A 24,591-nucleotide genomic window follows, 5' to 3' on the forward strand; every position below is an offset into this window, starting at 1 on the left:
CACATTCTCTAGGTCCCAAGATGGTCACAGCCACAGACCTCTCTCGGTAAGAACACTGACATGTTCCTTAGGTCACATGCCAGAGAGACTGGAACTAACACATAAGTGACAGCAAAGTTCCAAGTTTCTGAGCACACATGGAGTTGTGCTTGGGGCCATAAACGAGGTCTGTTGTGTGGTGACAAACATCTCTTTCCATTTTCTTTTGCTCGGTCCATTTGCACAGGTTCAAGAGAGTTGATGGAGGGTCAGGTGAAAGGTGGTGGGAGCTCTGGCTTTTCCATTCCCCCCAAGAGCAAAGAGTAGGCAGTGCCTCTCCTAGAGATGGTGCAGCCCTCCTCCTCTTTCTGTGGGCTGGGTCTGCCCACCTTTTGCAGCCCAAGAGTGGCAGAGAAAAGACCAGATAAAAGAGATGTTGGCTGGTGAATATACTCTTCTTTTCCCTCTCTTCTACTTCCTGGACCCATGGTCACAGCTATACTTCACTCACTAATCTGGAAGACCTGAGACTTCCAACTGCTCCAAGTTTAAGGCAAACTGATAAGTGAGTGTGGGCAAAGCCAATCAACATTAATTAAGCCTTCTAGGCATAGTCTTGTAACTGAAGACACCAAATCGTGAGGAAAACCTTACTTCTAAAGGAGTAAGAAGAGGAAAAGTTCTACCAAATAAAATGATTCATGATTAAAGCTTGTAGCCCTTATGTAAGCTGCAGTGAGAAGCCAAATATCTTTCTAAGAGAATTAAGAACAAGAGAACAGGAGAAAAACTGCTCAGGGACCTTTAACCTATGACATGCTGTAATCAGCCTCAGTATCATAAACCCTTGTAAAGAGGATGGAATTAGGAGGCTGTGTTCGTTTCCGGAAAATCAAACCCTTCCCTGCTCCCCAAAACACACAGACACACACACAGACAGACACACACACACCTGTTTGATGATAGGAAAAAAAGGAAGAGGAATGAGGAGCTTAAGGGGCTTGTTTTAGAAAGCCAATTTGCGAGGTGCCATCTCTTCTTTACAAGGAGACAGCATGGGAGGTATTATAATTAAGAATTTATTAAGAAATTTTTCTTGCTAGCTATAGCAGCATGCCTCTCCGCTCCAAGTTAAGAGACAGACCTGAAGTGAAGAAAAGGATATCACATTAGTGGAGTACAAAGTAATTTGTTTTGGGCCACTTATCTGTAAGGGGCAGTGTCCATTCTGCCAAGCATGTCTCCTATTCAGTTTCCCTGAAGGTGGCTCAACTGGCTACACTTTTTCAAGGAATGAATTCAAAGCCTTAACGAACTACAAAAAAGTGATTTAAAAACAAAACAATGCCCCTTCTCTGCAGTAAGGAGAACAAAGGCTTTAAAAAGACAATTGTAGCACCGAGTTCCAGCAGGACTGGCTGGCCCCAGTAATGTAAGATGGAACCGGACCTGGGGAAGAGGAGCGCTCGCTGCTTCCTTCATGCAGTGAGGGCTCCGCAGCATCTTTGGATACTCTGCTGCCAACAGGATGGGCTTGGAAGAAGCCTTCTCAATGCAAATGGCAAGAAGTAGGTCACTCGTTTCGTTTCCGCTATAGGTAAATATTTTAAATCATCTCACCTGGCAGGAGATACATTTAATTGCATTTTAAAGGGCTACCATATTATCTTGACACTGGGAAACTTCCAGATGAATTGAATTACATTTTCCTTTTTAGCGTTAAAATTGAACATATTGCATGTGCAAAGTAATTACTGCCTTATGATAAAAAAAAATCAGAACATTTCTTCTTTTTAACAAATAACTCAGCATATTAAAAAGACTCCCTTTTTTGCTGTAGGGAGTGAGATGGGGGTGGGGATTGAGAACCCTCAGAATATAGCTCAGTTGACCAGTGACAAGATTTAATAATCTAATCATTTGCTCTGATATTTTGAAGGAAAAAACAGATGGTTTTGCTGATAGTATGAAAGCAATAAAGCTTTTAAGCAATTTTCTCTGATTGCTTAGTGAACAATTGTAATGCAGTGGCTACAGCAATGCACTGAAATTACTCTGAATTCAGATATTTAAGTATTTTCCACTAGGTCACAAAGACACTGCTTCAGAGATGTGTATTAGTGGAATGGAACAGATGACCTCTTTGAGAAGTCAGATAGAATGTGTTCAGGGTGCAGAAATTCCACCATTTACACAATGGCAAGAATGATGCCTGCCCAGATGCTTCCCCAACGATGAATAAAGCCACTGGGAAGAGAGAACTAGCACTACAATGCTTCTCAATTCTGGGACCACAGACATTAAAATTGACATTGCTTTTCTTTCTCTGCTTGATCCACATTTACCAATGTGGCAGATGGCTTAAACCAGGCATCGTCAGCATCTCTGGAAATTTGGTCTAAAAGGGCAAGAGGGGGGAAGGAGGCTTCTCCCAGAGGGAGGGAGTTTCTCTTCCCCATGTTTTAGTTCTTTGTGCTTCATTGGAAAAGAGGTAGAGTGGGCCCTTTCACACTGAGAAGAGCCCAGATTGTGGTCAGTACCATCATGGGAATGACTATCTGGCCTTGGCATCCGTTAAATTTGAATCAATCCTAACACGACCCTAAACAAGTCTCAAGGCATCTCTCTCCATCCAGGATGTCTCTGGTATGATAGTTTAGTCACCCTGCTATGGAGCTCCAACAGAAGGACTTCACTCAACATCTTGTTTGTAAGTTACAGACTCGTCTGGTAACCGACAAAGGACAACATCAGAGAAAAAAGTCGGCATCATTTAATAAGAGTAGGTAGGGAGGGATGACACCGTAGAAGGAGTATATACATGTCTTATCTGTGTGGTCCTTCAAGAGAAGCTTTTCAGCTCAGGACATACCCTGCACATCCTGCCAAGGCACAAAGCGATGAGGCTAACTTACAAGAAGCAAACAAGATTGCATTTTTTTTAAGGATCACAGTTAATAGAACCACTTCAAACACCCTGACACTCTATAAAAAACATTCCACTGACCTCTGGTAAGAGTCAGAAACCCCCCCAGCCTGAATCTGCTATATTGGAAGGATATGACCTCATGTAAGGGTGATGAGATGATTAATGTCTCTAAAGTAACAAGGAAAGATGATTCTCCTGTGCCAAGGGATATAGCAAGAGGAAGGAAAACCACAGATGGCCTCTAGTACAGTGGTGGCCCTTGGGTGCACTGTGTGTGCTCTGGGAGCCGAGCATGGTCTGAGCTGTGCTCTGGCAGAATATCTTGTTGTCCTGCCAACTGATAGTTGCTCCTGGGCCTTTGATGGTTCAATGAGCATCTAATGAATTATAAAATCTAAAAGGTTATCGGCTTGTATGTCTGAAGAAATCTATAATGAAATGAAGGACCCAAAGGCATTTAATTATTGAACACATAAAAGGAAGTATATTTTAAAAAAAATTGGTCAAACTGTCCTGTTAGTTATCATTTTAAAGGACTTTACAGGGCTGTTATAGATGATTCTTTTGGAATAATTCAGTTTATAGCAAATGCCTAAACTGGTTTCTTCATTGCACAGTATATTCTCTTAAAATAGGTGCTTTAAAACAATTACATACATATTAAAAATCCTCATTTCTTTGCTTAATTAAAACGTTAATACTCTCAGACAACACAGATCTGAAATGGTGAAACCAGCAATTCCCCCTCCCACCTTATAACAAATTAAATTGAGACAAAATTACAAACACATTTCACTATATGATTATTATTAATAAAAATCAGTTTTGTTTTGTTTTTTATAAAGTTGCCCGAAATGCAAGGGATGTGCATAGGTTTTACAACTTAGTCATAATAGCATTTTATTCTTATTCCCCTGGGTGTGCCCCGTGAACAGAATGTACTTGGCTGTAGATTACAGATCGTTTTGTCCAACACAGACACACCAACAGCATAAACGCTCGCGACTGTCCACATGCATTAAGAGTCAAGACCCAACTTCAAATCTCTAAAAGGTTTACAGGGTGCTTCAAAGAGACAGTATCACATTAGCTGGATGTTACATAAAGGACTTAAAAAAAATACTATTCTAAAAAAAAGAAAGAGAAAAAAGGCCTTTAAAAATTTATGACTGTTTTGTAATCACTAGACTGATTATTTCAAATAAATAAAAGAAAGATATTCCAATCCATAAAATCAGACTCTAAAAAGAATGTAATATTCCACCCCCAGTCAAGGTAACAGAATCATTGTTTATTATTATTAAAATAGATTATAGAAAGCAGCATCTATTTTGTGCAGTTTTTAGGGGCCTTGGAAATAAAAAGCTATGATTTCCAAAAATATAACATTCCAAAGGATTGAATAATACATACATTTAAAGGTACATTTTATTAAAGTTTAGGAGAACTGATTAAAAAAGATACTGTCTCTTTAAATTAGTGTATAATTGTTTTTCTCCTCCTACCTATTCAGACATGACAATAATTATAAATGTAGGTCATACTACAACTAGGTAGTCTCTAGGGACTATGACCTGCTGACACAAGGCCGATAACAAAGAGGCATTTCCATGTATGAGGTGGCTCCCAGTTATGTGTCAGATATCTGGGGACAGGCCTAATAGACCCAGGAGACTGGAACCCACTGAGGGGCTGTGCACACGAGCTCGACGGCTTCCTCCAGATGTCTGATTGTCTCATCAATTTCATTGTTGATAATTGTGAGATCAAAGTAGTGTGCATATGTTCTCTGTAAGATATCAGACTCCTTCTGCAGACGCTGAAGGGATTCATCCTAAATGGCGGTGGAGTGGAGGTAGGGGGTGGGTATGGGAAAAGAGAAAAGCAAAGAGAAGAGAGAAGTCAGATGGATTCTTTCTCTTTTCTCATTTCTGCTCATCCTAGTGTCAGAAACAATCAAGGCCAGACCTTGATGTCCTGCATCTGGCCACAAGGCCGAGTCCGCTTCGTGACAGAGGAGATGATGATTCCCAGGATGGCAGGGTTACAAAACTACTGCTTGCAACCCAGACTGCTCACCATGCAACAAGGGGCTCCACGCCAAACCAGATGGACCAGAGAAAATACACACTCTTCAGCAAACACGCTGCCCCATCACGCTGAGCTATGCCTGTCCCAGGGTCAGCTGGGGACTGAGTAGCATAGCCGAACTATTCTGTCTTCATTTCTCTGAGGCCTACTTCATCCTCAGCCACTCTCCTGTTCTTTGAGAGGGTTCTGGTGGTGAGGTCAGAGCTCTGCCTCTGCCTTCTCTCGGTTCCCTGCACTCACTTGCACCAGGCCCCAGAGCCCTGCTGCATTTGCACCAAGAAGCCCCTTCCTTTGGACAACACATTAAATGGTGTTTTTCTCTTTTCTACTTAAAGGTTCAACATGTTCCAGGAATTCAATTACATATAATGGCCTTCACTCAATAGCAGTGGATGCCACAGGCAAAAGCTTTTTGGATGTTACAGATAATGGATGGAATAAGGCCATTTCCCAGATACAATAGCAACCGGCATCTGATGAATCCCCTCAAATTGGTCTGTATTGGAAATGGCCAAATGTCACTGTTCATAAGTATGCACATCTCTTATGGAAAACACTCTGGAAGAAAAGCAGCCACTGAACTCTCTAGCAAGTTTTGCTACAATAAAAAACTTTCCCTCAACTCCCAGAGCTTGCTGCAGATTTTGAGAACTCTTGCCATGCTCAGCCCACATGAGGAGGCAATTCGGGTCCCTAGTTTGTCATGCAAGTTTAACTTTGGCCTCAGGAATGGCAGTTCTTTTCAAGACAAGGATCTCTCAAGAGTCCCCAGAAAGTCTGCCTCTGCATCTTCATGGGCCAAATCATGTTACCCTGAATGTTCAATGAACAAGTTCAAATTTGAAACCAGGGAACTTGGTAAGTCAAATGAACTGCCTCAATTCTCCTGCAACACTAGGTAGGTGAGCTAGTGGGCTGAATCTGAAAATATACCAAGATACAATGAAATACTGTTTAGTTGATGAGTTTTTCTCTTCCCACTTAAACTTGTCTTGTGTGCCCTGTCATTGTTGTGCACAGCACTTGGCATTGTGCCTTGTACATAGTAAGTGCTTAATAATGTTGTTGAAAGAACAACCACTTGGCTGACTAGTAGTGGCCATTATAAGATTGCAATGAGTGTTAACTCTATAACAGAGACAGAACAATTCTACCAGGAAATGGCGGCCTATGATGACAGAGATGGAATTCCAGAAATACTACAAGATGTGGTGCTTTCAGGGACTTGGGAATGGCGGCACCCAGTGCTGACTTAGGACCACTCTCTCCTCTGAGGCCCGTGTGTTACTTGTAAGAGACCCTTCCTGATGAGCCTGTGGCTGCAACTTTCTGAAAAGAGGATACAAAGCAACACTCGATTGATTCCATCACAGCGCCACAGTGGGGAGGGACAGACACCAGGGAAGCTGGGAACTCAGGCTTTTCTATCAGGACATGGAAATGAGAGTGTCCTACCTGTTCTGTCTTCTTCTACTGAAATTTCAAAGCAGGACATGGCATGCTTTGGAGGTTAAGTGTTAACTACTACAGTGTTGATAAGACCTCAGTTAATCACCTTCTAAGGTCATATCAACACACTTGCTGCTTGTACTTAAAAAGCATAGTATTTTCACTGTGGCTTTACTTTACAAAAAACACAATGCAGAAGCTACGTTTTAGGAAACATGCATTCACCCAGACAGGAGTGCTGCCTATCAGTATGAGAAGGAACAATTCTTGCCATATCCCTCTCTAGGCTAGTGGTCCTATTGGAGTATCAAGTCCTGGGCTTCTAAACCACTAGTAGAGTTTATGATTTGCTCAGAAAGCTGGGCTGGTAAAAACATTTAAGAAAATTTATGGATGAGAGCATCCAATTTTTAAAGTAGTTCTCTTCAGAGAAAAATAAAGCTCCCTCTTAAGGATCTTACAAGATGAAGCTATATTTTGTCAGTTTCTTCCTTGACAACAGCTTGTCTGTGGGCTTGACTTACATGGGAGCAGGATTTAACTCAGTGAAAACAAAATGCCTTTATTCTAACAGCTAAAGCAAGGATTTGTGGGAACAAAATGTCTACATTCTAAGTCTATGAAAGTAAACAAGGCTGTATTTCATCACCTCCTAACGGGTACTTACAGGCAATTTTCTGCACCATTTTGGCAGCTATGGAAAATTAGTAAAAGGGCAGGAAAACAGGCAAAACAAAACAAAAACAAAGATGATAATTCAAGAAAAATACATGGTAACCAAAGGATAAGAACTAACCATAATGTGGAGTTTCAAGCATGTTTGCATATTAAATAACACTAAAAAGTAAAATTTACAAAGAAAACCCCTTTCACAAATGAAATGACAAAAAATAATGACTTAAAAGAAGTAACATAGAAATCTAAATATTTCATTTTCTTTAAAGGTACACGACATGAACATTTCTAAGCCTTGGTTTTATTGTCATAAGCTTGTGCATTTAAGCCAAATGTTTACTGAACAGAGCCAAGAGCCCTCTGGTGGTTTCTTGATCTTGCAGAAATAACCATCTTCAGGATAACTATGTGTAGGAGTCTCTTCTTAAGAATGTCCCTGCAGCAGATCAGCACCAAGCACAAACACATACTAGAGCGACTTTCTTATCTGCCCAGTAATATGAGGCCTTTGAAGTCCGCCTGGTAGGAGATGTGTGCAGCTAACTCTTGCAGCCACCATCTCTGTGGCAGTTGCTGACCTGAATTGGCCTGATAGAGGACAGAGCTCATTTCTAGGTTTGGAAGTCTCCAGGGGCCCAGAGAGAAATTCTGCATGGGTTCCACTCCAGAGGCTGCCTATAGGAACCTGGGCAGCCCTGCTAAGGTTGTGGATTCCTTATAGCCGTCTTCAGGCAAAGCAATCCTTGGCTCAGAGCTGGGCCTGGGGCTGCCGTTTTGCTTTCCTGGTATAGCCCCTATCAGGAGAGAAGGGGTTGGCAGCCCTGGAGGGAAGGAGCTGCCTAGAAAGCCTCTGCCCTGGAGGGGTGAGGGGTTTGAAACTCTTTAAAAGTAGACTTACTGATGAGGCCCCATGTGACTTTGCTGGGGACTAAGGAAGACTTTGCCTAATGACTCTCATCTCAGAAGAACCATACCTCTCTATCTTGACTAATTCCTAATGCTGAAAGAGAACCTCAAACTCTGGAAATCTTAATGGCCAGCATCAAGAACAAAGCAGAGCTTTGATTAGTTGTCTTAATGACATGGGGATTTGGTCTGGAATGTACAACATAAATGGATCGTTACTATGGATGGGTGTGCTAATACTGTGAAACACTGATCAATTCTTACCTCATTCAGACCTGGAGTAATAGTTGGTGCAGCAATAAAAACGACAAAAGGAGCAAACTCGGCAGTTCTCAGGACTTTCAGTGCCTGTGAAAAAAAAGAAAATTGAGACTTAGAAGAAATAAGTAATGCAACTTTCAAATGAGTCTACAAAAAATTATACAACTGAAAAAGCCCTTGGCTAAAATATTTGGTAAGGTATTACTAAATTTACCAACTTTATAAATAACATATTAATCCTGTTCTTCCAAAGGATAGACAATAGCCATTAGCAAATAGAAGGTGAAAAACTGGACATTTTTCTTATGCATCTAATGAGTCAATCTGACTTATTTTTCTTCAGAAAAGTTAACACTCATTATGTTGGTTTAATGTTCACTTAAACCTGGTTATTCACTGTAACTTAAATTTTAATTTATAGGAAATGCATTTTGGGGTAGATTGAGACCAGCAGGCTGGCTTTGCCACCAATCTACAGCCCGCTTTACATTTCAAGTTGATAAAAAGGATTAGCAAATGCTGGCCACTGTGACTAAGGTTGTGTTCACAGCTTATGAGCTTCCCTGCTGAAAGGCCCCATGGAATTCAGGGGGAAGGGAGACATTGTCCAGAGCTAGGGTCTGGAGCCACTAAAGAAGGTATGGGCTGTAGGCAATTCACAAGCTCATGAGAAGGTGCTACATTCAGGGAAGAGGGACCTCTGAAGCCCCTTTCAGTTCCCTTCCCAGATATCAAAAGCCTCAAACTACGCAAGCTATGAGTTAGCATGGACAGAGTGCAAAGCTGACATCTGAGGGTGTAGCAGTTGATTCTGGTAAGGGACTACTGCTTCAGCTCCTCCTAATAAGCACATGACACTCGGAGGTTACAAATTCCCTTTTATGGAACAAAATTAAATTATATAGGCACACAGTTCACAAGTAACTGACATGTCATTAACTTGTATGTATCAGAGGTAAATACCTTGCTGTCCTATATACAAGAATTGAACACCTCTATTCTGTCATCCACATATTTTGCTTTCTAAACTGCGTTTCAGTGGTTTGTTTTGTCCCATCCCCCCCCCTTTTTTTGCCTAGTTTACTGTAGAAGCAATTGGACCTGTTTCTCTGCCTCCAGTTCTGCTACGTTCCAATCTATACTAAATCCTGCTACCAGAATGAGCTTTTGGAAACACAAACGCCAACATATCACTCCTCTGCTTTAAACCCTTTGATAGCTCCCTCTTGCCTTGGGATAAAATGTACGGTCCTTAACATAAATCTCAGAGGACTCCATCATGATCTGACCCATGCTTACCTGTCAGCCTCTCTCTGTCCCTCCAAGGACTCACCTTGCCGAACTACTTTCAGTTCTAAAAAGGACCAAATTCTCTTTGGCTTCCTGGATTTTTTCTTACAACTCTTTCTGCCTGGACCTTCTATCCCTTCATCCCTGTCCCCACTCTCCCTTCTCTTTGGTTGAGTGTTTACTGAACAGAGTGCTGATTTTCTTTGCTCTGCAAAGTCCTATGTGAGCGCTGAGCTGAGGTCAGGCACGTTTCCCCCACCCCATGTGCTCCTGACACATTAGCACCAATGCACCTGCAGTAACCGTCATGCTGGGAGCGCAGCGCCTTGACACTGAACAGCGAGCCTCTTCAGGGCAGGGGCTGCATCTTGTTTAGTTGTCTCCCCCATGCCCCAAATGGTACTTGGTGTAAACTATCTTTATGGCGAAATGAAAACATAAGGCAGTACATATAACTGCACAAGATCTATCTTGCTTTTTGATGTAGGTTTGACTAGAGGGCGCTATGCTTTTGTGACAGAAGGAAATCTCTTGCCCTCTATGCAAACACAGGCATGTAGGAGGTAAATTGGATAGCAAAGGTTTTGACTTTCTTTTTTTTACAGCAAGTTTACTTTCTCTAGGATTATGTTTCTGCATTTCAGTTACACAGTATCTCCTTGTGGGTTAAGAGAACCTGGCACATTGTTTTGCCTGTCCATCAAAGTGTTTTAATTGTCAGTCACAGGCTCAGATTCCCTTTGTGAGAAAGCTTCATTTTTGAAAGAGGTAATTGCTAATTTCTTTGCCAGTCTTTTTGTGACTAAAGACTTGAGCAAGGAAGGAACAAACATGAAAGAGACTATATATAGCTCAATTGAGCTTAACAGGGAGCTCTACTTAGAAATGTCTTTCTTGATACTATTATCTTAGGTGTTTTTTCCCCCTGTCCTTCCTGTGCTTGTAAATAAGGAGAGACTACAGGTCATTTGAGACATAAGGATTCTTCATCACCCCAGAGCCACCCATGGCCAGCGTGTGGACAACTGAGATGGGAAAAAAAATCCTCATGCACAGTTTCTACCCTTGTTTCCATCCATGAAGCTACTGTGAGTGCCAGAGAGACCTGTACACACCCTACATGCTGAATCGAACCCATGGATAAAGTCTAGAGTGACACCTTAGGCATGAAAAGGTCTTTTCTCTGCTCAGTGACTCCAGCTTGATAGCCACATAGTTATTTAACTATTTTAAACTCTAGCTTGCTACCTGCAGATTCCTCTTCTCTGCACACGGCATGCACATCCTTTGTCTTCATCCATAAAACCCTGAAGGTCACTCTGCACTAAACTGTCAATGAAGACTGTAACCAACACACTGCCAAATACCTCTTGTGCCTAAGAATCAGGTTACATTCTCCTAGCAATTAAGTCCAAGGAGAGACCTGGCATGCTTCTATTAAATGAAAATTATGTGATCCATGACATTCCTCTTTTTGTCCTGGTTGCCAGGAAATTCAGAGCTGAATTTCATGTTTATCATAGTAATTACTGTAGCCTCTGTGGTTAGCATATTTTTGCTTTCTGCTCCTTTTCATGGCTTTACTTTTCTATTTCTATCCTATTATTATTTTATTTCCAAAAATTGTAAGATGCCTCGAATCCTGACATTTTCTTGTCTAGTCACCCTTACATTTTCAGTAGTCACTACATTTCCCCTGAATTCCTGAAGGTTTCTGCCCCCATCCTCTGTTTAACTTATGGGTCTCAAGCGGGTGTCATTTTTTATACAGTCTCAGCTAGCCCGAGGTTCAGGGACAGGAAATGGAACTGCTTCACAAGGATTCCCCTCCCTTAGGCAAGTAATAGGTGACTTTAAGATGATCTCTAAACCCTTTTCCTTTCTGACATTAGATGAGACACAAATTTGTTAATATTTATAGGCAAAAAATCTCTTTTTCTGAATCCCTGAGAGAGTCTAGAAAGATGTCTGAAAATTACACTAGGTTCAAACAGCTAGAGTAACATTGATTTAACCTTTAAAGCTAATTGTTTCATTTCCTTTTGGGGACATAAATTGATTTTATGGCTCATCTATGGTCAATAATTAATCTCAGGTTACCATGTTCAAGGAATAAAAACCCATTTGACCAAGTACCTAAGATTCAGATATCTTTAAGATTTGGTTTGCAAACTTAAAAAGTATGTAAAAGTAGGCACCTGAGTCATTTAGTACAAAAAGCTAAGGAAGAGACCTGAAGATGGCGGAGTAGGCAGATGCACAGACTCACAGCTCACACCACCAAACTGGATTATAAACTAATTTAAGAACAATCAGCAGGAAAAACCAAATTTGTACTACAAGAACAGCTCTGAAAAACCAGGGAGCAAAGAAGAAGCCACAACAAACCTGGTAGAGAGCACCTGAATCTCCCCTGCTTACAGGAATGGGGGTGGTGGTGGTGAGGCTGAGAGCCCAGAAGGGATCTCATTCTAAGGAAAAGAGCAGTAAATACTGCTCACAGCCACATGCCTGGCAACCAGGGAACGAGGTGTGTTGAAAGGGCCCGCTTTTCTTCCAAAAAGAAAGGAGAGAGAGAGAGAGAGATGGATGGTGAGGGGCAGAGGAATGCAGGGGACAACCTGAAAAGCTGACTCATTCAGTGCTGGAGGCGGCCATAGCTGGGGGAGGGGCTGATCTTTCCACAAAGCAAAAGACAAAGTGCTTTCAGGTCACAGATCTCCAGACATCTCTACAGCTCCAATCAGCGCAACAAGACACAGCTGAAAACAAGAAGTGGGGAGGAGGGGCAGTAACTCAGGTCTCCATGGAGATCTGAGATACACCTCCCCCTACTGAAGCTGAGAAAGCAACCGTGCTCAGAGAGATTAACTGGAGAAGAGGCCTTCAGAGCCTCAGGTTACCCCCACCACATTTCTGGATACAGTTTCAAATAAACCCCCTGCTGAGATCAGCAAACAAGACAATCACCTGTTAAGAAAACAAACAAATCAAGACTTCAAAGCAGCCCAAATATGAAAGTGTATTACAAATAATAGCTGATGCCAACCCAAGAAGACCTAGAAATAACACAATTGAAAACTGGAGGCAGGCAACACCAAGCCTAGATTCAACCAGCTCTACAAACAAAACACCCAAATACACAGATATAATGAGAAGACAGAGAAGTGCAATCCAAATAAAACCACAAGAGAAACATGCAGGAAATGAACTGAGTGATATGGAAATAACCAAACTTCCAGATGTGGAGTTCAAAATAATGACTGTAAGGATGCTTAGCAAGTATAAAAAAGAATATTGAAATATTAAAAAAAAAGAATCAGTCGGAGATGACAAATACAGTATCAGAAATGAAGACCACAATGGAAGGAATTAAAAACAGGATGAATGAAACTGAGGATCGAATCAGCGAGTTGGAGGTCAACTGGAATGAAGGCATGAAAGCAGAGAAGAAAAAAGAAAAGAGACTCAAAAAGTTTGAGAAAAGTCTTAGAGAGCTCTGTGACAACATAAAGAGAAATAACATCCGCATTATAGGGGTTCCTGAAGAACAAGGGATAGAAACTTTAGTTCAATCATATCATAGCTGAAAACTCCCCTAAATAAATGCAGGAGAAACTCTCACAAGTTCAAGAAGCACAGAGAACTCCATTAAACAGAAACCCAAAGAAACCTACACCAAGACACATCATAATTAAAATACCAAAGCTAAGTGATAAAAAGAAAATATCATATTAAAAGCTGCTAGAGAAAAAAAGGCTATCATCTACAAAGGAGCTCCCATAAGGATGACATCAGTCTTCTCAACAGAAACACTTGAGGCCAGAAGGGAATGGCAAGAAATATTCAAAGTAATGCAGAACTAGAACCTACAACCAAAACTACTTTATCCAGCAAGGCTATCATTTAAAATTGAAGGAGAAATAAAAAGCTTTCCAGACAAAAAAAAGATCTCAAGGAATTCATTTTAACTAAACCAATGCTGCAGGAAATGTTAAGGGACATGGTGTAAACAGATAGTGTGGGAAAAGAATACATCAAAAGAGGAATACAGCTTTAAAGAATAAAATGGCAATAACTACATATCAATTATAACCTTAAATGTAAATGGACTAAATGATCCAATCAAAAGACATAGGGTAGCTGCATGGATAAGAACACAGGACCCATATATATGCTGTCTACAAGAGACACACCTTAAAACAAAAGATGCACATAGAATGAAGGTAAAAGGATGGAAAAAAACCATTTCATGCAAATGGAAATGAAAAAAAAGCTGGGGTAGCAATACTTATATCAGACAAAATGGACTTTAAAACAAAGAATATAGTAAGAGATAAAGAAGGCCACTACATAATGATAAAGGGAGCAATCCAACAGGAAGATATAACTATTATAAATATCTACACACCTAAATATATAAAGCAGACTTTGATGAATATAAAAGGCGAGATCAACAGCAATACTATAATAGTAGGAGATCTTAATACCCCACTAACATCACTAGATAGATCCTTAAGAAAGAAATTAACAAAGAAACAGCAGACTTAAAGGACATACTAGATCAACTTGATTTAATAGATATCTTCAGAACCTTTCACCATAAAGCAGCAGAATATACATTCTTTTCAAGTGCTCATGGTACATTCTCTAGGATAGACCGCATGTTAGGGCACAAAAGTGATCACAACAAATTTAAGAAGATTGAAATCATATCAAGCACTTTCTCCGATCACAATGCCATGAAACTAGAAATGAACCACAACAAAAAAGCTGAAAAATTCTCAAACACATGGAAACTAAACAGCAGGTTGTTAAATAACAAAGGGATTAAGAATGAGATCAAAGAAGAAATTTTTAAAAATCTTAGAAACAAATGACAATGAACATACAACAACTCAAAATTTATGGGATACCACAGCAAAAGCAGTACTGAGAGGGAAGTTCATAGCACTACAGGCACACTTTAAGAAGCTAGAAAAAGATCAAATAAACAACTTAACCCTGCATCTAAAAGAACTAGAAAAAGAACAGCAAGTAAAGCCCAAATGTAGTAGAAGGAAGGAAATAATAAAGATCAGAGCAGAAATAAATGACATAGAGGCTAAAGAAACAATACAGAGGATCAATGAAACTAGGAGCTGGTTCTTTGAAAAGGTAAACAAGATAGATGAACCTTTAACTAGACTCACCAAGAAAAAGAGAGAGAGGACTCAAATAAATAAAATTAGAAACGAGAGTGGAGAAATAACAACTGACACAACAGAAATACAAAGGATTGTAAGAAAACACTATGAAGAACTGTATGCCAAAAAACTAGACAACCTAGATGAAATGGACAAATTCCTTGAAACATACAATCTTCCAAAAATCAATCTGGAAGAATCAGAAAACCTAAACAGACTAATTACACCAAATGAGATCAAAACAGTTATCAAAGAACTCCCAACAAAGAAAAGTAGGGGGCCTGATGGCTTCACAAGTGAATTCTACCAAATATTCAAAGAAGAACTAACTCCTATCCTTCTCAAGATATTTCAAAAAATTCAAGAGGAAGGGAAGACTTCCAAGCTCTTTTCATGAGGCGAGCATAATTCTGATTCCAAAAGCAGGCAAAGACAACACAAAGAAAGAAAATTATAGGCCAATATCCCTGATGAATAGATGCTAAAATTCTCAACAAAATATTAGCAAACTGGATCCAACAATATATGGAAAAAATCATACACCATGATCAAGTGGGATTTATTCTGGGGAGGCAAGGCTGTTAAAATATTTGCAAATCAATCAATGTGATTCATCACATAAACAAAAGGAAGGAGAAAAACCACACGATAATTTCAATAAATGCAAAAAAAGCATTTGATAAAATCCAGCACCCATTCATGATCAAAACTCTCAACAAAGTGGGAATACAGGGAACATACCTCAACATGATAAAGGCCATCTATGACAAACCCACAGCAAACATCATACTCAATGGGCAAAAATTAAAAGCAATCCCCTTAATATCAGCAACAAGGCAAGGGTGTCCCCTTTCATCACTCATATTCAACATAATCCTGGAAGTCCTAGCCACAGCAATCAGACAAGAAGAAGAAATAAAAGGCATTCAAGTTGGAAAAGAAGAAGTAAAGCTATCATTATTTGCAGATGATATGATATTATATATAGAAAACCCTAAAGTCTCAATAAAAAAACTACTGGACCTGATAAATAAATTCAGCAAAGTGGCAGGATATAAAATTAATACTCAGAAATCAGAGGCATTTTTATACACCAACAATGAACAGTCAGAAAGAGAAATTAAGGAAACAATCCCCTTCCTATTACAACCAAAAAAAATAAAGTACCTAGGAGTACATTTAACCAAGGAGACTAAAGACTTGTACTTGGAAAATTATAAAACATTGATAAAAGAAATCAAGGAAGATACAAACAAATGGAAGCATATACCGTGCTCATGGTTAGGAAGAATAAACATCATTAAAATGTCTATATTACCCAAAGCAATTTATAAATTCAATGCAATATCAATTAAAATACCAATGACATACTTTAAAGATATAGATCACATATTCCAACAATTTATATGGAACTAAAAAAGAACACGAATAGCCTCAGCAATCTTCAAAAAGAAGAATAAAGGGGGAGATATCACACTCCCTGATATCAAGTTATATTACAAGGCCATTGTACTCAAAACAGCCTGGTACTGGCATAAGAACATGCACATAGATCAATGGAACAGAACGGAGAACCCAGAAATAAACCCACAGCTCTATGGCCAACTGATATTTGACAAAGGAGCGAAGGGCATACAATGGAGTAAAGACAGCCTCTTTAATAAATGGTGTTGGGAAAATTGGACAGCTACCTGCAAAAAAAATGAAACTAGGCCACCAACTTACACAATTCACAAAAATAAACTCAAAGTGGATAAAAGACTTAAATGTAAGGCGTGAAACCATAAGCATCTTAGAAGAAAACATAGGCAGTAAGCTCTCTGACATCTCTCGCAGTGATATATTTGCTGATTTATCTCCATGGGCAAGTGAAATAAGACAGGATAAACAAATGGGACTATATCAAACTAAAAATCTTTTGCACAGCCAAAGACAATAAGAACAGAATAAAAAGACAAACTACACAATGGGAGAAAATATTCAACAATATGTCTGATAAGGGGTTAATAACCAAAATTCATAAAGAACTTGTAAATCTCAACACCAGAAAGACAAACAATCCAATTAAAAAATGGGCAAAAGAAATGAATAGACACTTCTTCAAAGAGGACATACAGATGGCCAATAGGCATATGAAAAAATGCTCAACATCACTAATCATTAGAGAAATGCAAATTGAAACCACAATGAGATATCACCTCACACCAGTCAGAATGGCGCTCATCAACAAAACAACACAGAATAAGTGCTGTCGAGGATGTGAAGAAAAGGGAACCCTCCTACACTGCTGGTAGGAATGCAGACTGGTGCAGCCTTTGTGGAAAACAGTATGAAGATTTCTCAAAAAATTGAAAATCAAACTGCCTTTTGACCCAGCTATCCCACTTTTAGGAATGTACACCAGGAACACCATAGAACGGTTCCAGAAGGAGAATTGCACCCCCATGTTTATGGCAGCATTGTTTACAATAGGGAAGATCTGGAAACAGCCCAAGTGTCTGTCAGTGGATGAGTGGATTAAAAAGCTTTGGTACATATATACTATGCAATACCACTGAGCCATAAGAAATAATGACATCAGATCATTTAAAATAACATGGATGGACCTTGATAACATTATACAGAGTGAAATAAGTAAATCAGAAAAAACTAGGAACTATATGAATCCATACATAGATGGGACATAAAAATGAAACTCAGAGACATGGACAAGAATGTGATGGTAACAGGGGTGGGTTGGGAGGTGGGGAGGGGGGAGGAAGGAGAGAGAGGGGGTGGGGGGAGGGGAGGGGCACAAAGAAAACCAGAGGGTGAGGGGTATGTAGCATAATCAAATGTCAAAATAATCTGGAGATGTTTTCTCGGAACATATGTACCCTGATTTATCAATGTCACTGCATTAAAATTAATAAAAATAAGATAAAAAAAAGCTAAGGAGAGCACGGTGAGCCCAGAACCAATTTTAAGAGAGCCAACTGATTTCACAAAACAGCCCATGGTTCAGAATATGGCTCTTATTTTGAAGTATAGATTCTTAATAAGACTTCAGCTCTACCTGGATGACAACCTTCCCCTTTATGGGCAAAAGGAAAACAACCAACATTCTGCTACTCTTAATTTTCTAATTAAGCAACTGGGTAAATCAGAATAAAATTTAAAAATTTAAAACCATCACAGTGAATTTTGATTACACACTGGAGCTAGTGCAGTTTCAGCCTTAGGGACAGAGACTATTTTCTGAACCATGGCTTTATTTCCATGAGAAATAAAGTTTCATAGTTTTTCTCAGGTTTGACTGCCTTCTAGACTTTTCTAAATGTAAAATAACTGCAAAGATGTAAATTGTACCACTATATACAATGTGGGTCAGCTTACGGATTCTTAGGGTTAATTCTATCTAGGATAATACAATGAAAGGAGGCTAGAATTTACTGAAAAAATCCCCACTAAGGCCCTGGCCGGTTGGCTCAGCGGTAGAGCGTCGGCCTGGCGTGCGGGGGACCTGGGTTCGATTCCCGGCCAGGGCACATAGCAGAAGCGCCCATTTGCTTCTCCACCCCCCCCACCTTCCTCTCCGTCTCTCTCTTCCCCTCCCACAGCCAAGGCTCCATTGGAGCAAAGATGGCCCGGGCGCTGGGGATGGCTCCTTGGCCTCTGCCCCAGGTGCTAGAGTGGCTCTGGTCATGGCAGAGTGACGCCCCGGAGGGGCAGAGCATCGCCCCCTGGTAGGCATGCTGGGTGGATCCCAGTCGGGCGCATGCGGGAGTCTGTCTGACTGTCTCTCCCCATTTCCAGCTTCAGAAAAATACAAAAAAAAAAAAAAAGAAAAAAAATCCCCACTAAGTCCCAAAACAACACTGTTCTAGCTCAAACTTCATTTTGAATTAGCTGTAAAATCTACAAAAGTAGACATAGAGCGCTACTGGAACTCAATCTACTGTTACTATTTGAAAGGAATCCAGGGTACAACTTTTTTTTTTCCAGTTTAATGTCTTTATCATGGTTCTCTAGGTTTAAAGTTGGACCACAATGTCTTATCATACAGTAGTATTAGACACGTGTTCAATTTGGCCGGAACTGTCTAAAATAAGTTAAGATGGTACAAAGTATTAGACCTGAACTAAACAAGCTGAATACCAACATTAGGGGGTCTATTGTCTACATGTAGCGGAAGTGGTGTCAGCGGTGACAGAAGTAAGGTGGCATTTCTCCCATTATGGACAGTTTGTGATGTACATGGAGGAAGGAATTTCATCTTTACCAGCTTGCCTTCCTATCTGTATTCTGAGCTTCTGGCAGAATGCTTAGAATATTGTAAGTGCTTCATATAAGCTGGTTGAATCAAACTGTCCATGAGATACCGTACAGGAGGTAACCTAACAGGTTGGAGGTGGAGAGGGCATGGAGAAAAATGTCCTAAGGAGACAGCCTCCCTGCAGCAATGAGGCTCTGCCTGACAGCAAGTCAGTCAGCAACACGGGCATCCTGATGTTAGGGTGCAGGACTTGCCAAGCCCGGGGAGAGAGTGGGCTGCAGACAGAGAAGCCCCAGGGTGAAGCCCAGTAGGTGAGACCCTGTGGGCACCTACTGCTGTGCCATTGGATGCCACAGTCAGTGTGAGAGCAGAACTGGGCATAGGTGGTCCCGGGTGAAAGAGCCTGGGACCAGAGTGGTCAACCAGCATAATGAGAGGAACAGGACCCTGGGCGATCCCTGATCCAGGGCCAGGGGTCTAGAGAGGCTCAGGCAGAGAACAAGATGCCTATGGCCTGTCCTCAGGGATTGGTTGCCCTGATGTACCATGGTTCTCAGAGGTGGGGACATAGGAAGCAGGAGAGAAGAATGTAGTGAGCTCATCCAGCAGTTGTGGGAGTGGGGAAAGTGCACAGCACGGGATGAGAATGAGGGGTGCTCTGGTGCCCAGTGCTACTTAAAAGTGACTGCTGTAGATGTCCTGATAAGGGCAAGACAAGATTCTCGCACTCAGCAATGCAGAGCAATGCATGACTGTGCAAAGGCAAGGGCACAGGGAGAGCTGGACGTTAGGGTGGAGCGGCAGCGGCAGCGGCAGCGCAGTGGCGGCAGTGATGGCGGCAGCAGCAGGTAAAGCAGGAAGCCCTTGAAAGTGGCCTTAGGTAAATGCAGAGGGGGTCTGAGGAGCCCTGCAACCAGCATACTGCTAGAGACATTACTACCAGCACAAAACGACGTTCAGGTGAAGACCAGTGTGGAACCCAAGGAGAGGATGTCGAAGACCAGGACCAGGATTGAGACTTTGCCTCTAGCCACCCCTGGCCAGAAGATTTTTCCAATCCCTAGTAAGGAGGGATTAGTAGTTAAACAAAAATCAATCTGCGTTACACATCATATATTTAGTTCTATATAGGTCCAATATCATTGTTAAGTAAGCTGTTTAGTGTTCACCCTACTGGTGCTTTCCTCCCAGCCCCTTAACCAGATTCCAAGTTCAATAAGCCCATCAGGTGCTGTGAAATGAAAATGGGTAAACCCACTGGCCATGATGTTAGGATCTTGGAGCCAAGTAACTGAGCTGTCAGGCCCAGGTCACATAGACCCTGACTGCAGGTTCCATCATCCCTTTAGGGACGGCTAGGGGACCAAGTCTCATACGGTGGCCCTTGAACAAGGATCTTCCCAGCCAGGTAAGCCTCCTGATGACACGGAGTGTGACCGAGGGGTGCTGCTCTACCATCTCAGCAGGTGGCATACTGATTCTATTTATAAGTGATAAGGAATTTTGGTACAAATGGGTTTTTAGAAATGGCAGCCCAGGATTCACAGGGTACACACAAGCCTCTCCTGCAACCTGCCCTGGTGTTTCCAACTACTGAACCCTTCCTACTGGGCTGTATATCCCACTTCTGCTTGGTTTGTCCTCAGGGAGGAAAAAATAGCTTACCTGCATTTTTAAAGCAAGGCCTTTGGCTCTTTCCTTTCTAAGTTTAATAATTTCTATTGCCTGTGGCATAGGGCTTATCTACAAATCATCTAATCATCTCTGCATCTGGCTCCCTGAGTCTTCTCCAAGTTCTTCTCATCTCTCCCAGTTTTAGCTCAGGGTTAGGCACCATCCTTAATAAGGAGATGGCTGATAACCACAAGGCTCCACTCTGCTCCATCAGACACTCCACAGGGCTCACTCACGCTTGCTTTCATAAAGCTAGGGTTGTTTTTCAGATGCAGGCCCCAGGATCAGAGTTTCTCGCTGGAGATTAACATGAGATGCAGGCAGAGGCCCTGATGGTCCAGTATGTGCTGTACCCAGAGATGTAAACATGGCTGTTGGGATAACAGAGTGCCAGAGTTTTATTTTGAGGTCAGATTATTGTAGGATTTCTGGCAAGCACAGACCCAATCAGGTACTTTATTGAGCTGCTGAGTATGACTCTCATAAGAGAATAGTCTCTGCTTCTTAAATGTATGGTGTATTAACTGAGTCTAACATTATTCACTTTGCTGTCTAGACTGTTAACCCATAATGTCTTCATTACTGATACTTTCCTGTAGTTTATTCAATTTTTATGTGACTCATGACATTCTGATGGATTTTTTTATTTTAAAACCTGAGCTTAGCATGCAAGCAGAATGACGGGCTGCATGTGCTGGGCATTACCTGAGGCTCCACGTCCAGTATTGCAATTAGCCCCTGCTCATGGATTTTCCGGATGGTCTCCAGTTTTGTCCCATACATCGCATCCTCGTGGCTGCCATACTCCAAGTACTCATTATTAGAGATGTCTTGCATCATTTGGTCATGAGATACAAAGTAATAATTCTTTCCGTTTTCTTCATCTTTCTTTGGAGGTCTGGTTGTGTCTGCAAAATCACATGTCAAGAGAGGTTTAAAAGGCTGGGCGCTTATGAGCTTAAGTTCCCAATGGACCGACTCAAACCCAATTCCTCCTTAACAGCTGTGGATTCTGTATATATACCTCATGCCCTGTTCCCACACCCAGTAGCTCTGTAGAACTCAATTGTAGAAGTCATATTTATCTGTGTGATATCAAAGTAGAGTAGCTGGTTAGTTGTTTGGTTTGGTGAATCTTTCAGTGTTTAGATAAGATCTATTTCATTTCTTCATGGATCAACATATAAGAAACACACAAAATGACCCAAGATTAACTTTTTTCTTTTTGACAGAGACAGAGAGAGTCAGAGAGAAGGACAGCTGGGGACAGACAGACAGGAAGGGAGAAAGATGAGAAACATCAATTCTTCGTTGTGGCACCTTAGTTTTTCATTGACTGCTTTCTCATATGTGTCTTGATGGGGCGGGGGGGGGGGGGGCTACAGCATAGCCAATGATCCCTTGCTCAAGCCAGTGACCTTGGGATAAAAACCAGTGACTTTTGGGTTCAAGCCTGTGACCATGGGGTCATGTCTATGATCTCACACTCAAGCCAGCGACCCTGTGCTCAAGCCAGCTACCTTGGGGTTTTGAATCTGGGTCCTCTGAATTCCAGTTGGACGCTCTATCCACTGTGCCACCGCGTGGTCAGGCCCAAGATTAACTTAATTCACTGTATGCCTAATGCAATTACTTGGAAGAAATAAAGAATTTAAAAAATGAAAAACTACATACGGTTATTTGAATTTTAAATAACTAAAATTACATAAATTAAAATTTTAGCTTCTCAGTCTCACTAGCCACATTTCCAGGGTTCAATAGCCACATGTAGCTAATGGTTATTGTCCTGGACGGTGCAGATACTGAACACTGTTATCAGGAGAGAAAGTTCTATTGGGTACTGTTCATCTACAGCAGGGGCCCCCAAACTATGGCCCGCGGGCCACATGCGGCCCCCTGAGGTCATTTTCCGGCCCCGCCGCACTTCCAGAAGGGGCACCTCTTTCATTGGTGGTCAGCGATAGGAGCATAGTTTCCATTGAAATACTGGTCAGTTGGTTGATTTAAATTTACTTGTTCTTTATTTTAAATATTGTATTTGTTCCCGTTTTGTTTTTTTACTTTAAAATAAGATATGTGCAGTATGCATAGGGATTTGTTCATAGTTTTTTTTTATAGTCGGGCCCTCCAATGGTCTGAGGGACAGTGAACTGGCCCCCTGTGTAAAAAGTTTGGGGACCCCTGATCTACAGCATCTTGCAAAAGGGGAATGTTAGAATACAGCAAAAGGCATATCCTACTAAAAACACAATGACCTTAGCCAGATATGGCCATAATAGTAAAGAACGACCTTAACCAGGACTTGACAAATTATGGCCTGTGGGTCAGATACAGCCTGTTGTCAGTTTCTGTAAATAAAGTTTTACTGGAACACAGCTGTGCCCATTTGTTTACATGTCTATGGCTAATTTATTTATTTTTTAAATTATTGATTTTAGAGAGAGAGGAAGAGGAGAGGGAGGGAGAGAGGGAGAGGGGGAGAGGGAGAGGGAGAGAGGGAGAGAGAGAGAGAGAGAGAGAGAGAGAGGGAAAGAGCAACCTGTTCCTGTATGTGTCACTGACTGTGGATCAAACTTGTAATCTTTTTGTTTGGGGATAACACTCCAACCATGCAACCAAGTCATCCGGCCAGGGCTGTCTATGGCTAATTTTATGCTACAGTGGTAGAGCTGAGTAGTTGACATAGAGATCATATGGCCCTCAAAGCTTCAAATATTTACTATCTGACCCTTTACAAAAAAGGTTTACTGACCCCTGACCTAATTGTAGTGGTAGTGGGATTCAAATAATTTAACAACTGGTTCTCTGCCCTAATGACCCTTTTAAGTATAAAAAAACTATTACTGAAAGGTAGTTTATTATTTCATGCATTTAGTACTTAAATAAGAACAATAAAAGAGGTACACAAAACTAGATTAAGTTATAAGGAAGAGTTCTAACATATTAATGAAAAAATATTAAATAATACTTGACAAAACACAATAAAACTGTTATTTAAGGTATTTCCAGTGACAGCTTGTCACCCCCTGGTTGTTTGGCACTTTTTCTCTTTACGTTGCATTGTTTACTGAAGTAACAAACGCAAGGGATTTAAAATGTAGTATTTCATCAATGGTATAATGAGTTTTATGAAATAAATAAATATTACAAGCATAGTTCCGTCAAATTTTTTCACCTATGGACGGAATGAATATTACTAAGGGCGTTTAGGATACGCTGTTGCGCAGATGAATGTTAAAAAAGAGTAAGGAATGTAAATGTGTGATTTCCACACTGGGTGGCTGCCCAGGTGCCCACCTTAGAGAGAACCCTGGTTACAAGTGCCATTTTAACAACTGGTTCACTGAACTCAACAAAAAATTAGGTATTGGTTTTGCCTAACTAGTGCGAACCGGCTGAATCCCACCTCTGTCTAAGTGAGTATATACTAAAATACCTGCCAGTAAATTCTAGGTCTGTGGGATACTAATAGGACCAGTATTCTGCAAAACACAGTTTAGGACATTTTTTCTAGGCAAGACAGAAGCATTGGTTTTGATTTTCTTTCTCCTACCTCCTTTCTTCTCCTTCTCTCCCTCCTCTCTCTATTTTTTCTCTCCTTCTTCCCTTCTTTCCTTCCTTTCTCCCTTCCTGTTTTCTTTTCTTTCAATTTCCTTAATCCTTCTTGCTCCATTCCTTCCTTGAGTGGTAAGGACAGTGTGGATGGTCTAAACCCATAGGGAATTCCCCTTCTCCAGCTCCAAGTAGACTGTTGGATTGTCAAGTGTTTACGGATATCAGAATGTGGATGTTTTAAAAAGAACCCTTCCTCCAGGCACATGGAAAGCTGAATAAGTGGCACATACTACATGGATGCTGTATTATCTTCAGTCATTTAGGTAGGTAAGCATATGATG

The 24,591-nt window shown here is 41.0% G+C and overlaps 1 protein-coding gene across 10 annotated transcripts in view; it reads right to left on the minus strand.

The window, feature by feature from the left end:
* Nucleotides 1-217: 217 nt before the first annotated feature.
* The window catches only part of CASK (calcium/calmodulin dependent serine protein kinase), a 493,794-nt gene continuing 469,420 nt past the window's right edge, over nucleotides 218-24,591 (minus strand). For all 10 annotated transcript variants that reach the window (XM_066250386.1, XM_066250384.1, XM_066250381.1 and 7 more), the window contains 3 exons: nucleotides 21,401-21,603; nucleotides 8,294-8,377; nucleotides 218-4,742 (listed from right to left, as the gene is read on the minus strand). In XM_066250386.1, the coding sequence (XP_066106483.1) occupies nucleotides 4,566-4,742; nucleotides 8,294-8,377; nucleotides 21,401-21,603 (464 nt within the window). In that variant the 3' untranslated portion in view covers nucleotides 218-4,565. The remainder of the gene's footprint in view (nucleotides 4,743-8,293; nucleotides 8,378-21,400; nucleotides 21,604-24,591) is intronic.

The sequence above is a fragment of the Saccopteryx bilineata genome, chromosome X (assembly GCF_036850765.1).
Source record: "Saccopteryx bilineata isolate mSacBil1 chromosome X, mSacBil1_pri_phased_curated, whole genome shotgun sequence".
Classification (NCBI taxonomy): Eukaryota; Metazoa; Chordata; class Mammalia; order Chiroptera; family Emballonuridae; genus Saccopteryx; species Saccopteryx bilineata.